At 44.5% G+C, this 15,444-nt stretch overlaps 1 protein-coding gene across 1 annotated transcript in view; it reads right to left on the reverse strand.

Annotated features, from left to right (window-relative positions):
• AGPS (alkylglycerone phosphate synthase) overlaps window positions 1-15,444 on the reverse strand; it is a 308,587-nt gene that overhangs the window by 93,054 nt on the left and 200,089 nt on the right. Inside the window, exon 14 of the mRNA XM_068245442.1 lies at window positions 7,312-7,424. Within this exon, the coding sequence (XP_068101543.1) occupies window positions 7,312-7,424 (113 nt within the window). The remainder of the gene's footprint in view (window positions 1-7,311; window positions 7,425-15,444) is intronic.

Raw genomic sequence — 15,444 nt, forward strand, 5'->3', positions numbered from 1 at the left:
CGCCGCTGGTCTCCTCTCTCTGTATACATACTGATACACGCTGCTTCCGGCTACAGGAAGCAGCGTGTATCAGTACGTATACAGAGAGAGAGAGGAGACCAGCGGCGAGAGAGCAGCGCTTGGAGCCAGGCAGCCGGTGAGTTGTAAACAGCGCTTCCCTGCTGCTCACGGACTCTGCATCTGAGGGGGGAGCACGGAGGGCGCCCAGAGAGGGGAGGGAGAGGTCGGGCTGCCCTCCCCGCGGCTCCGGCTCCCCCCTCCATTATAGCGCCCCCCTCCCAACAGCGCCCCGGGCGGCGGCACGCTCCGCACGGGGCAAGAAACGGGGCTGAGACCAGCTCATCTCCTCATAGGAGATTTTCAGTGTTTTCTTTATTTTCAAAAGCCCTTAGTAAAGTGCAGTTGCTCCATCCAACTGCCAAAAAAGTGTGCAGCGAGCAGGGAGGCTGACCAGCATATTTGTACAAATCCTTTTCAGGGAGTGTCTTTATACAAAATAAAGAACATTCTGAGAATCCCCCATAAGTAGATGGGCTAGTCCAAAAACTGTTGGTTCTTTCACATTACTACTACCTACTGTGACAGCAACATAGGAGAAAAGTAATTTATGGCTCATTTTACTCTGGAAGAAACCTACTTCTCATTTGTATGTTTTTACATTTATTTTAAATGTTACACTTTTTCACAACAGTGGTCCTTTAAGCCAAATACTGTTCGCTTGTTCAAATAAGGAATGTTAATGGAGGAAATAAAACTAGAGAAATCTCTCCAGCAAGGTACAGGATTCTCCTACCAGTCCCCTGGATAATAGGAGTGTAATTATTATAAGCTTGGGGAACATGGCCGGCCAGGAATGCCTTGTGCTCATGTGAAATAAATATATACCGGTACGTATTAAAAAAACAGATAATTATCTTAATTACTCTGGAAATGAGTGTGGCCTGTTGATGATTAATATCCTGGATAACTGCCTCCCCGCAGTGCAAGTCTTTCACCCTTTGTGACACAAAATGATTTCATGATGTACAAGCGGCTCCACATGAAGGATGAGAGGAACTGTGTATCGGTGTCACCCAACAGAGATCCATCAAATCTCTCCTCTTCCCGTTCCACTAATGAAGGGCCAGTGCACTAAAGTGAAATTAAACATGGAACCTGGCCTAAGCCTCACCAAGGCCTGGACAAGAGAAGACTGCCAAATTTGGATACTCAATGGGAAATAGGTTGGGGAGAGAAGAGGGGGGGAAGCAGGCTGAGCAAATGCCATTTTATTTGCCATGCTTTCCATCGATCAGCCCTGCAATCCATCAAAGGAGACGGGCAGAAAACTCCCCATCATTACTCACCCTGTTACTAGAGTGAAATGTTTTCTGTCCCTTTGTAGCGGCACAAAACAATTAGTGACAGGGGGTGGGCTATTGACTATTTATCAAATCTTCTTGATTACACAGTTTCCTTTTTTTAAAAAAAAAAAAAGCCAAGACTCTAAGCTGGAGTTGCTAAACAAAAGGTTTAAATATTAACTTGCCTCGGTCTGTATCTACAAAAATAAAATCAATATGTGGTGGGCTGCAAAACCTACAAAGTGATTGTAAGTAGGAGGAGATGGGGAGGCAGAGGATTTACATAACCTGATAAATTGCACTACGTTGAAGCTCTGCCATAGGGGGTTAGAAATTAATCTACATTGTATTATCTTAACAACATTACAATTCTTAACAGTTTAGATCACCAGCGAGGACATTCTCTTTTAAAGCCTGACTGCAGGCACAAGACACACACATTTCTCTTGTCATGTGAAAGCACTCATTGGTTGAGTCAGCAAAGTATTGTCTACTTGATAAGTTAAGGCCGGTACACATGATGTTCTCTGCTGAGCAGTTGTATCTGCTGAGAATCTAGCGTGTGTACAGCTGTCCTGAGGCGTTACTGAGAGATATGGAGTGCCAGAGCATCTTTAGGTGGCCATACATCTAGCAATTTTGCGGTCAATTGCCCATCCGATAATTATTGAAGTGGATGAACATCGGTGCAGCAACAAGTATACCCGATTAACAATTCAACCAATTTCGGGCTGAAATCAATTGAATGTATTGATTGGGCAAGCTGTAAAATCTCGGGGTGACGTGGTTATTTCGGTGTAATGATGTGCGATATCGGGATGAGCGGCGGAACACTCGGCCGCTGTCCCGCGAAATGTAATCGCACAGGCTATAAAAGAAATCATGCCCTAAGCATGGAAACTACCGTCAAGTCGAATCTCAGTTCTTCCTCTTCAGTAAGCCTGCACTTATTCAGTAGGAGACCTTGGGCAAGACTCCCAAACACTGCCACTGCCTATGGAGCACACCCTAGTGGCTGCAGCTCTGGCGCTTTGAGTCCCCCAGGAGAAAAGCACAATATAAATGTTCTGTGTCTTGTCTTGTGTCCAGCTTTAAAAATGGCAGGCAGCTCACATTATTTAGTGCAAATGTGCACGACACTATGCATGCTTGGTATATGCAGTGAGTTCACAAGAGCGATTATTGCACAATGCAACTTGCATAATGTGATCGCACCCTACAAAATGACTCTTCATTCCTTTTATTGATCACAGCTGCATATAAAAAACAAAAAGCAGGCAACTAAATGGAAGACTCAAAGCAGTGGGGGAAGAGTTTCTAAGAGCCAGTTCTCCCTATGCCCGAGTGGCTATGTATCGATAGGACAGATACGTTGTACCTCGTCATGCTGATCAGGTTTGTGTGTTACAGAAATGCCCTGGACACAGTAGAGATGAACAGATCCTTGTTTTCTAATAGGAAAGCATGGGATCCACACTGTTCATTGGGCCATTGCTTGCTGCTCTGGGTAGCTGGCAGTGAAAAGGTCCTAACATTGTTGAGGCAGAGATCAGTAAACAATATTGATAATGGCTTTCAGTTACCACAAGTACCTCAAAGATCAAAAGAGAAAGTGAAAATGAGAGACACAGGCCCATATGCAATTCACTTTTTTCTCCTAGGAGATAATTTTTCAGCTATTTAATATAACTTTTCAGCACTTTGCAACTGAAAATGTACCAAAAAAGTAGGCGAAAAAGTATTATCAAAATATTTTTTTATGTTTTCTTGCTTGCTGGTGGTTAAAAGGCATTTTATTAATTATTATTGATTAATTTTGAAAACATCACCTAGGAGAAAACTCAGGAGAAAAAGTAAATTGCATATGGGCCATAGGGTGATTTACTATAGGCAGAATGCAGTGAGCTCACTTCAAGCATCCAATCCTGTGCAGTGGAATAAACAATAAGTCACCTGTTTTAGAATGGGGGAAACCAACAGAGCAAGAGGTGAGGTGAAAAGGTAAGGACAGGAGAGCACAGATATCAATCTCCAGTCTTCAGGGGCCATATACATGCCAGTGTTCAAAATGGACTGAGAAATCAAGAAATATGTTCTACTCAATGAACAACAACTTTCCTGATTCGGTCCCATCAATTAAAAAGGAACTATAGTAAAAATAGCATAATGAATGCTTATTTTTTAAAATTCTCATTTATAGATTATTAAGTCAGTGATTACCTATTGTAAAAACATTCCTCTCCTTGATTTACATTCTTAAACTTTATCACATGATGACATCTTTAAGTATGCCAGGAGATCTGTACGGAATGTTCGTTTCTGAGAGTTCAATGCACAAAGGGAGATATTGCTTGCTTGGCAGTTGAAAACAGCTGTTATTTCCCACAATGCAACAAAGTTCACAGACCGCAAACTGTCAGGACCATGGTCATGACATCACACACTGGGAGGGGTTCCACCACAATATCAGCCATACAGACCTCCCCTGATGATCTATTCGAGAAAGGGTAAATATTTCTCGTGAAAAAAAGGGGTATCTGCTACTGATTGGAAGGAAGTCCAATCCTGGGTTAAAGTTTCTCTTTAATTTGAGCTGAGCCAAAAATGCGTGAGGACCTCAGCCCCTGAAGACTGGAGTTCAACATCCCTGGTTTAAAGAGTGAGACACTGGGAGGGGCACAGAAGAAAAACAGAATGATGAAAGGAGCAACTCTGCAAGTGAGAGGGCGAAAGGAAAAAGCAGAAAAAGGAAGTGCAAGAGGAATGCAAGAGTGCAAAACAAAAAGCAGCTAGAGCTCAGTGTGAGATTGAAAAACAAAAGCACAAGAGGAAGGGCAAGTGCAAAGCCTTTGACACAAGAAAGAGCCAACACCTTCATGGGAAGGCCAAAGTGCTAGTGAAAAGACAGAGAAAATGGGGGGTTGGGAGAAAGTGCATCTCAAAAGAGCGCAAGCTCCACAAAGACAAAAGGAAACAGAGAACAAACTAAGTGCTTGAAATACAGGAAAACCCGACACAAAAGTTTTAAATAAAAGAAGAAAACTACTAAGAGAAAAGTGGCATGTAAGTAGAAGTGTCAGCAGAAATATTTCCAGCTTACTTGTAATCACAATAACCTCTCTGATCAGGGACTATCCTTTCTGAACATGCTCAGCTCCTGCCAATTAATATTCATTAGGCATTGCAGAAAGCGCTCCATTGCCAGCCTCAGCTGTACTCTCCGCAGGGAAAGAAAGCTATATTTAAGATATCAGAAGAGATCCTCTCCCAGGCAGAAGAGGCAGAGAGGTCACGATAGACCAATGAAATGATTTGCCCCACAGCAATGTCTCCCTTGAACGCTTTTACCTCTGATCTCATGGTGTTGATTAATGAAGCGGAGGTGTCACTTAGACGGATATTCCGGAGCGACAAGAGAGTGAAAGCACTCACCCTTGTAACACTGTATCTGACACAGGACAAATGAACGTACAGCTAATACATTTCCAAAGCACAGGCTAAGAATCATGCCCTGAGCATGGAAATGCTTAATAGCGTGCAATATGCATATTCACAGATTTCAGCCGCTTGTGGTGCGGCTTAGACTCCACAGTCATTAACATGCACTGTAGGAGATCCACATTTATTATTGTAGGTACATTTTTCTTTACCACTGGAGATCGCAGTAGTGGGCTGTGTGTGAGGAATGGCACTGGGTGATTAAGACACACATGCTTCAATATGTGAAACTTTCATTATGAATACATCAAGCCTTTTGTATCCTGTATCCCGACGATATGCAGAAACACAGGAAGTGCCAGAGCAACAACTTTCAATGGTTCCTTGGAAATTAATTTTTTAAAACGGAAACCTCAGTAATGGTGGCCACACACGGTACAGGAAGTCCCCGGTTATCGAACAAGACAGGGACTGTAGGTTCGTTCTTAACCCAAATCTGTTCTTAAGTTGGAACACTGACATCTCTGTCCCCTGTACCTCCTCTGTGCCCACTGTGCCTCCAGTGTCCCCTCTGTGTCACCTCTGCCCCTGTAGCTCCTTATATAAGTTTAAAAGCCATTTTACTTTGAATTTTTGAAAATGTATTTTCTCAAAAAGGTCAATTTGTAAAAAATGTTTTTTTTTTACTTATTCCCACAGAATTACGGAATACATGCCGTTCGTATTGGCGGGTCGTTCATAAGTCGGGCGTTCGTAAATCAGGGACTACCTGTACAATAAAATGATCCGATTTTACAGCAATTCGATAAAAACGATTGGTTGTCCCAAAATTGTTTTTTTGAGCAGGAAATCCGATAGGATTTCCCGGTTTTATTTGATATAAAAGTAAATCAGGAGTGGTGAATTTTTCTGATCAATTTTTATAAAAATTGAATGGTGTAGGGTAGATTGTCAATTTCCTTATATATACTACCAAGCAGCTTTCTCAGATTTCAATAGTTTTTTTTTTCAGACAGGGGAGAAAATGAACACGTGTGTGGTACATTAGTCAGATTTTGTAAATGTTACAATCACTCAGCAAAATTGATTGTAACCCTTGAATTGAAAATACATTTTTTTAAACTGTATCATGTGTGGCCACTTAAGGCTTTTAGGTATGAAAAAGTAAAAATAAAATATTTATGTATATTTCTGAGTTCACCAGTGCTCTTTTTCTTCTCAAGAAGTACCAAACGGTAGATTTTGCCACTTGTAATATTGTAGCAATTTCTTGGATGGATTTGTTCTGTTTTTGCAGCTTAAATTGAACCTTAAGTCAGAAAAAAAATGAGTTTTACTCACCTGGGGCTTCTACCAGCCCCCTGCAGCAGTCCCTGCCAGCTAGTTTCGTTTTTGCCGACAGGCCCGGCCACGCGTAGCTTTTTCCGCATTCCCGACTGCAATTAGCACTATCGCGGGCCGCAATGCATACAAAAATACGCGTTCCCGCATGCATTCGTAATGCGGGAATGCGGAAAAAGCTACGCGTGACCAGTCCTGACGGGCCTGTCGGCAAAAACTAAACTAGCTGGCAGCGGGGGACCAGAGGATTAGTGAGTGGCTGTGAGGGCACAGGACGGCTGGAGGGGGCTGGTAGAAGCCCCAGGTGAGTAAAACTCATTTTTTTTCTGGCTTAAGTGTCCCTTTAAGCATGTCTTCTTTCACCTGCATGGAGAGCTCCTTTGACCACAAGTCTGTTCACAGAAAAATCTTCCATATGCAAGCACCACACCTCAAATCAACTCCAGGCCTTTTACCTGCTTTAAAGGGAACCTTAACTGAGAGTGATACGGATGTTTCATGTAAACAATACCAGTTGCCTGGCAGTCCAGCTGATCTCTGTGACTGCAATAGTGGCTGAATCACACCCTGAAACAAGCATGCAGCTAATCCAGTCTGACTTCAGTCAGAGCACCTGATCTGCATGCTTGTTCAGGAGCTGTGGCTAAAAGTATTAGAGACACAGGATCAGCAGGCGATTCAGGCAACTGGTATTATTTTAAAAGAAAAAATCCATATCCTTCTCCGTTTAGGTTCCCTTTAACTGATTTGTCCACACCTGCCCATGAAATAGCCTATGAGTCAATTGTCCAATTAGCCTCTGACATAAAGGGGTTGTGTTAAAAAAATGCTTTAGTTGCCTCACATTTTTTTTACAATTGTTTTGTTCACTCCATGGAATTAAAGCTTAAAGTCTTTACTTCAACTGCATCAGAGTTGTTTCTTTAAAATTTATTGTGGTAATGTACAGAAGTTGTCTCTGTCCAAGTCTGTCTGTCTGTCTGTCTGTCTGTCTGTCTGTCTGTCTGTCTGTCTGTCTGTCTGTCTGTCTGTCTGTCTGTCTGTCTGTCTGTCTGTCTGTCTGTCTGTCTGTCTGTCTGTCTGTCTGTCTGTCTGTCTGTCTGTCTGTCTGTCTGTCTGTCTGTCTGTCTATCTATCTATCTGATTCATTCCTACAAAGGTTAACACAATTAGTATATCTATTACTTACCCAAACTTTGCAGCTATGTCATAAACTTGTTTTTCATGCTGGAGGACCTTCTCACGGTCACCCTCGAACAACAAAGTTGCTACACAAAGCTGATTTGGATCAAAGCCCTTGAACTGTAAGTAGCAGAAAGGAAACGTTTCATTACATAACAGCAAGGAGTTTTGAATCAGGATGATACCATTTATTGGCTAACTTAGAGATGGATAAACAGTGAGCTTTCGGCTTATAAAAAGCCTTCGTCGGACTGGTTCCTGACAAACACTGAAAAACACAGCTTACACTAACATACAGAGGAGAAACATTCTTCAGCAAACATAAATGGGTACTTATCCGTTAGCGGGGCGCATCCGGCAGGTGGCGCTGTTGATGTTAATTCCAATCATAATTACTTCACGTCAACCTGTGAATGTAAACGCCGGATGCCCTTAAACAGATCAAGCCGCCGGCTTGCCCTCTCTCGTATGAGCCTTTGGGAGGGGACATGCGTGTCCCCCCCCAGAGTCGTTCGCCGCGGCATTGTGACGAACGACTCTGGGGGGACACGTATGTCCCCTCCCCAGTGTTTTATAGGAGAGAGGGCAAGAGGGGGAGAAGAGCGAGACACGAAGCAAGCCGGCGGCTTGATCTGTTGAAGTCGGGCGCATCCGGCGTTTACATTCACAGGTTGACGTGAAGTAATTATGATTGGAATTAAGATCAACAGCGCCACCTGCCGGATGCGCCCGGCTAACGGATAAGTACCCATAAATGTAATTAGATGCCTCAACTGTTATGGCCCATACTCACGGGCTACAATTGTCGCCGCAACATGCGGCGCGCACGTGTTGCGGCGACAGGTCGCCCGTGAGTATGCGGCGTTACACGGGCGCGCACCCCGAACTGTCGCCCGTCGCTGATGTCGCCAGGCGATTGGCGCGGTCAATCGCCTGGCGACAGTCGCCGCCGCAACTCCGCCGCAACTGTCGCTAGTCAGCGTGAGTACGCGGACAAGCGACAGCAACATAATAGCAAATGGATGGCGCTTCCGGCGGGGGGAGGGACAACAGCGACAGCTTCCGCCGCATCAGTGGCCAGGTCCCTCCGCCGTGTGTATGCAGAGGGACCTGGCGACGAGCTGTCGCCGGCATGTCGCGCACACGCTCCCGTGTGCTAGCGACATGCCAAAAAGTTGCCTGTGAGTATGGGCCATTACTGAGGAGGCTTTCCCAGGCATCCTGGCTAAATTGATAAGATCAACAGTTCCCTCAACATGACATGAAGCAGATTCTGGTGATGGGGAGACATCTTAAATTCCGAGTTCAAATTGTAACTGGGCTGGTTACATGACATACATTACATTACATAACAGTTAACATTAAATGCCACAAGTATGACTTCCGATTCCATGAACTCACTTAGTTACATTCCAATGACTAAGTTAAGGTAAGTTAAGGTAGCCATGCAATTATAGATTTCCACCAGATTAAGCTATCAGATAGATTCCTGTCAAATGCCTGTCAGAAAAAATCTCACAGGGATCTATCCGATTGGGCCACACACTAGGAAAAGATTTTCTATTGATTTTTATAATCAAATCTATTGAAAATCTATCATATTGCAGCACTGCATTATTCGATTCAGTGTAATGCTATCGGCCGTCGATCTGCCACTACACTTGATCCAGCGCCGACAGACATAGATTTTTTTTTAGTCTGGTCAATCTACTTGATCGATTTCACCTGAAAATCAATTGAATGATTGATCGATTGGGCCAATTGGCTGCTTATCGACGGGAGAAGTGGATTAATGTATGGCCACCTTAACTATCAGAACGATCTGAATATAGAATAAAACAGAGGGTGCCATGTTCTTGCCCGGATGAATGCACAGGAGACAGCTCACCTCTCGCTCCCCCATTAACATTACAGGACAAAATTGTAAAATTACAATATCTTGCAAATGTCCATTTATTTCAGTAATTCAACTTAAAGAGAACCCGAGGTGGGATTTAATTATGTTACTGGGGCACAGAGGCTGGTTGTGCACACTAACACCAGCCTCCGTTACCCCATGGTGTGCCTCCATGTCCCCCCTGCATGCCGCTATACCCCTGCAGTGCTGACGACACGCAGCGTGTCGCCAGCACAATGTTTACCTGTGCGCTGTCTGCCAGCGCCGCTCCCCCGCCTCCTCTGCATCGGCGCTACCCGCCCGTGTCCCTTCCCTCCCGCTGATAGGAGGGAAGTGACGCGGGCGGGTAGCGCCGATGCGGAGGAGCGGCGCTGACTGACAGCGCTTAGGTAAACATTGTGCTGGCGACGCGCTGTGTGTCGCCAGCACTGCGGGGTTTATAGCAGCGCGCAGGGGGGACATGGAAGCACACCATGGGGCAACAGAGGCTAGTGATAGTGTGCACAACCAGCCTCTGTGCCCCAGTAACATAATTAAATCCTACCTCGGGTTCTCTTTAAAGAGACACTGAAGTGAAAAAAAAATATGATGACAATGATTTCTATGTATAGTACAGCTAAGAAATAAAACATAAGAAGCAGAGACATAAGTCTAATATTGTTTCCAGCACAGGAAGCGTTAAGAAACTCCAGTTATCTATGCAAAAGAGCCACTGAGCTCCAGACTTTCAAAGTCGCAGAAAGCTCTGTCTTCCGAAGCTTGTTATCTCAACTGTCAGTCACTGTATTTTCTTATTCTCTGCAGAAGACAGTTCAATAATTCACTAGCCTGCTCAGTAAAATCATTTAGAATGCGGAGTAGCGTGTAAACTGCAAATATTAGAGAATGATGCAATGTTATAAAAAACACTATATAACTGAAAATAAAAATATGAGAATATTTTCTTTGATACTAATGTTCTAGTAATTATCTTTACTACACAACCAATTCATTATATCATAATTTTTTTTTCGCTGCAGTGTCTCTTTAAAAGGTGAAACTACGGTAATATATGAACTAGGAACCCTTTGCAGGTGTTTTGGATTCGCCGATTAGAGTCAAGACACTTTGAGGCTAGAATATTGCACATTTTCACAATATTCTAATGTTCTGAGATTTTGATTTTGGGGTTGACATAAGCTGTGAGTCATAATCATCAAAATGCTAACAAATAAAAGCTTCAACTATCTCGCTTTGCATGTAATGAGTCTATTTCATATATTAATTTTACCTTTTAAGTTGAATTTACTAAAATAAATGGACTTTTGCATGACAGTCTAATTTTTTGAGTTTTACCTGTAGCTGATAAATATTACAAAATGACACTAAAACGTATACTCTAAAGTCAATGGGAATTGTGTCAAAAAAAAAAAAAAAGCCTGATACCTACCTAAGGAGAGGGAAGGCTCTGCGTCCTATAGAGCCTTCCCTCTCCTCTCCCGGTGCCCTCGGTGCAGCGATGGCTTCCCCGTTTGGAAGTCTTCGGGAGCAGGGCCCTTCCGAAGGCAGGTGGCTCCATAGTTTGCATGCGCATGCACAGTATGGAGCGTTCAAACCTCAATCAAGCAGTGCGCTCCTCCCCAAGACCACTATAAAAAACTTTACCAGTAATACATAAATGTGGAGCTTTTTGTAATTTGAAAAAATAGCCCCTCCTGGGTCGCAAACCAGAAAGGTGTATATGTCCCTTTAAATACAAAAAATGGAGTGATCTGTCATCAGTCATCACTATGTTGGGCGTCTTTTGTGTTTAAATGTCTTTGCATATACTGCCAGAATACGCTGAAGAGTGACTGAGAAGCGCTATTGTCAGCCATATTGTCCGGTGAGAGGCTTCAGCTTATATCTAGGTGTATGGTGATGTGCTGGGGGTGCACAGTGTCTGGAGTACTGGTGGAGAGGAGCGGGGTCACATCAGACAGTATTACACTATTGTTGCCTTTTTGTTTTGTTCATTTATGAGCATCCAATAGCTGTGAATATACTGCCAGGATATGCTGAGGGAAAGCTTTATTGCTGGTTTGTGCTGGATCAGCTACATTATCCGGTAAGAGGCTTTATTTTTACAACAGCGATGTGTGGCGGCACGGAGGATGCATAGTGAGTGCTGTGAACACTGGTGGAGGAAAGCTGTGTTTTATTAAACAGTATCACACTATTCCTGCCTTGTTTTCCAATTTTATGAGCATCTAAGGACAGCACACCGTGGATGAAAACTGATACTGCTGGCTGGGCCGATGCTCTAATTCTGATCTGCTAGGGTCAGCCGCAAGTTCTGGTGAGCGTAATCCGTTTTATTTCCCTGAGTGGTTTTAATGTTGAAGAGTACTGTGGAAAATCTCCTACTGGGATTCATGGATATATTCCCCAATGGTGGACTTTATGAACTAATGAAATGTACAGTTCATGTTGAACTTTTTAAAGAATGTTCTGTTGAGCGCCAGATCACTCCATTTATTTATATTTAGTAGTATGGAGCGGCCCATCTTTGGGAGCACTCGGGCTCCTGAAGACTTCCAAAGCCTCCTTTCGGCAGCGGAGACAGCAATATTTGACCAAATTGGTTGAATACTGCTACGTGGGAGCCAGCGGTGGAACGGGGACCGTGAGAGGAGCTGGAAGGATTATAGGACCCAGAGCCTTCCCTCTCCTTAGGCAAGTATCTGGCTTTTTTTTTTTTTTTTTAGGACCGATTTCCATTGACTTTAAGGGTAAAAAAAAATGCAATCTTCTCCAGTTTCAAATAGAAAATAATAACACTAAATAAAATGGATGTGACAGTAGGGCACATCTTCGCAACCCAACTCTACTGCCCCCAAACTTGGGTCCCCACTGTGTAAGAAAGAGAAATTTGGCACACACAGCTACCAAGTTTAGGTGCCGTGTGTCCTAACTTCTTGGTATGTGATGGCCAGTCTAAACATCCATAATATTATCCCTAGGCATTGTAAACATAGTTATTACAAATACCTTCTGTTTTTGGAGGGCAACTTTACATTTAGTATAGCTTTTTTACTGAAAGGGCATTTGGGTCTCGTTAAAGGAGCAGGGACAGCCATACTATCCAAGGAAAAAAAACATATATAAGTAAATACTTATTCTACTTACATCATGTATGTATTGTACTGTCCACATTTTGATTTCAGTGAATATTATATAGTAAATAAAGAGAAAACTGTTCCTGGCATTTTCCATTTTTACTTCTTCTGACTGAAGCCAATCTTGATGTAATTTCCTCCCTTACTCTTGTTTTCTCCTAGAAACTGCACTGTCACATCTGACTTGCTTTGTAAAAACATGTGAGCACAGCATAGACCAGATTTCAGCAGCTTCCCCCTTCTCAGCTTTGTGTTACACTGAACTGCCCTCAGCCAATCAGTGAGGAGCAGGAATGAGGAAGGGGAGATAACAAGCTTCCTTCTCGTCCGCAATTTACCACATAGAGCCAGGCCGACTGAGATACATTTATTACAGCAGAAAAATGTATGATTAGATTGGATTGCTTGCAATGTAGGGTCAGGTTGCAGGCTACATAATAAATACAGAGCTGTGGGCAAATGGAATTTGACTTTGTGGCTGACAAGCCCGCTTTTAAAGAGTAACTGTCAGGCATTAAATCAAAAATTAATTATTTTGATCTGGTAAACAAGTAATATGGATGCTAACCAGGCAATCCAAAAAAGTAAAAAAAAAATCACTTATTTTTCTTCTCTATAAAACATAATTCTCTAGTTTTCCTGGCTCTTATTTATTACATTTGCCACACAAAGGAAGTTGCAAGGCATGCTGGTTTTTTTCTTCTTCTTTACTTGCCCTTCAAACATAACTATTGCAGCCTGATTGGCTGAAGCCCCTTCCCCTCCTGATTTCCCTTCCCACACCTCTGCTTCTCTCTGATTGGCCAATATTTCTTAAAAGGAAGGTTCAGGGACTATACAAAAAAAAAATATAAAAATCCAAATCCACTTACCTGTGGCAGGCAGAAGGTACCCTCGGCGCCACTCCACAGGCTCCCGGTGGTCTCCGGTGGCGCGCCCGACCTGGCCAGGCCGGCGGCCAGGTCGGGCTTCTTCTGCGCTCCAATCTGCGTCTCACTGGTGCACACTGACGTCATTGGACGTCCTCCAGGCTGTATTGCGCAGGCTCAGAACTACTGCTACGGGCTGGAGGAAGCCCCAGGTAAGTGGATATGGATTTTTATTATTTTTTGATAGTCCCTGAACCTTCCCTTTAACGTACTTTCTACTGTAGAGCTGGGTGGGGGTGTCTGAAGACTGGGAGGAGGGCAGGCAATGATACACAGACAAAGTAAGGGAGGAAATAATGTCAGGATTGGCTTCAAGACAGACAAAATGGAAAATTCTAAGAAGGGTTTTCTCTTTTTTTTTTACTATAGAAGAATCACTAAAATCAAAATATGGACAGTGCAACATATGTTATGTAAGTAGAGCAAGTATTTATCTACTTATATATGTTTTTTTTTCTCTCCCTGTGATAGTGTGGCTGACAGTTCAACTTTAAAGATAACCTAACAACATACATAAAAAAAAAAAGTGGGATACATCTACCACGGAAATGTCAGCTTTTATTCCAAACATGGCACAATATACAGTCAGGCAATATGGTGCAAATGCATCTGCTCTGAAACTGCAGATCAAGTCAGACCTCTGGAATACAAGAGAGAGCAAAGACAACAGACATGGGCGGCGCCAGGTGCTTTGGGGTGCTGAAGCACCCCCTAAAAGTCTCCAAGCACCCCTGAGCACCCCCAGCCGCTCCGCTCTGTCTCCCTTCTGTATTGCTACAAGAAAATGGTCGACGATGTCCACAAATGCGGACATCGGTGGCCATTTTCTTGTAGCACTACAGAAGAAGAGGAGGTGGGGAGATGCCTGACGTCGGAGAGGAGGCGGCGGGCGGGAAAAAAAACAGAGGTAGCGGCCGCCAGCTCACAAGGATGCACGAGCGGCGGCCGCGGGTGGGGAGGGGGAGCAGGCTGGGGCAGCATACTACCCCCACGCTGGGGCAGCATTCTTCCTACCCTGGGGCAGCATACTTCCTACCCTGGGGCAGCATACTTCCTACCCTGGGGCAGCATACTTCCTACGCTGGGGCAGCATACTTCCTACGCTGGGGCAGCATACTTCCTACGCTGGGGCAGCATACTTCCTACGCTGGGGCAGCATACTTCCTACGCTGGGGCAGCATACTTCCTACGCTGGGGCAGCATACTACCTACGCTGGGGCAGCATACTACCTACGCTGGGGCAGCATACTACCTACACTGGGGCAGCAAGCACCCCTGAGCACCCCCAGCCGCTCCGCTCTGTTTCCCTTCAGTATTGCTACAAGAAAATGGTGGACGATGTCCACAAATGCGGACATCGGCGGCCATTTTCTTGTAGCATTACAGAAGGAGGGGAGGTGGGGAGACGCGGGCGGGAACAGAAACAGAGGTAGCGGCCGGCAGCTCACAAGGATGCACGAGCAGCGGCCACGGGAGGGGAGGGGGAGCAGGCTGGGGAAGCATCCTCCCCACACACTGGGGCAGCATACTACCCACGCTGGGGCAGCATACTACCTACGCTGGGGCATCATTCACCATGTCATCCTTGCACGCAGCAGGTTTATCACCTGTGTGCAGGGATGACATGGCAGGTGCCTGATCAACACTATAACTGTATAATAAGCAGCAGGCAGAGGGGGCTAGCATGGGGACACATCATGCGTTGCAATATAAGACATCCCTGAAAATAAGCCCTAGCACACTTTTTGGAGCAAAAATTAATATAAGACACTCTTATTTTCGGGGAAACACGGTACCTACGCTGGGGCAGCTATACTACCTACGCTGGGGCAGCTATACTACCTACACTGGGGCAGCTGTACTACCTACACTGGCAATACCTATGCTGGGGCAGCTGTACTACCAATGCTGGGGCAGCTGTACTACCTACACTGGGGCAACTATACTACCTACACTGGGGCAACTATACTACCTACGCTGGGGCAGCTATACTACCTATGCTGGGGCAGCTATACTACCTATGCTGGGGCAGCTATACTACCTATACTGGGGCAGCTATACTACCTATACTGGGGCAGCTATACTACCTATACTGGGGCAGCTATACTACCTATACTGGGGCAGCTATACTACCTATGCTGGGGCAGCTATACTACCTATGCTGGGGCAGCTATACT

This window comes from Hyperolius riggenbachi, chromosome 7 (assembly GCF_040937935.1).
Source record: "Hyperolius riggenbachi isolate aHypRig1 chromosome 7, aHypRig1.pri, whole genome shotgun sequence".
Classification (NCBI taxonomy): Eukaryota; Metazoa; Chordata; class Amphibia; order Anura; family Hyperoliidae; genus Hyperolius; species Hyperolius riggenbachi.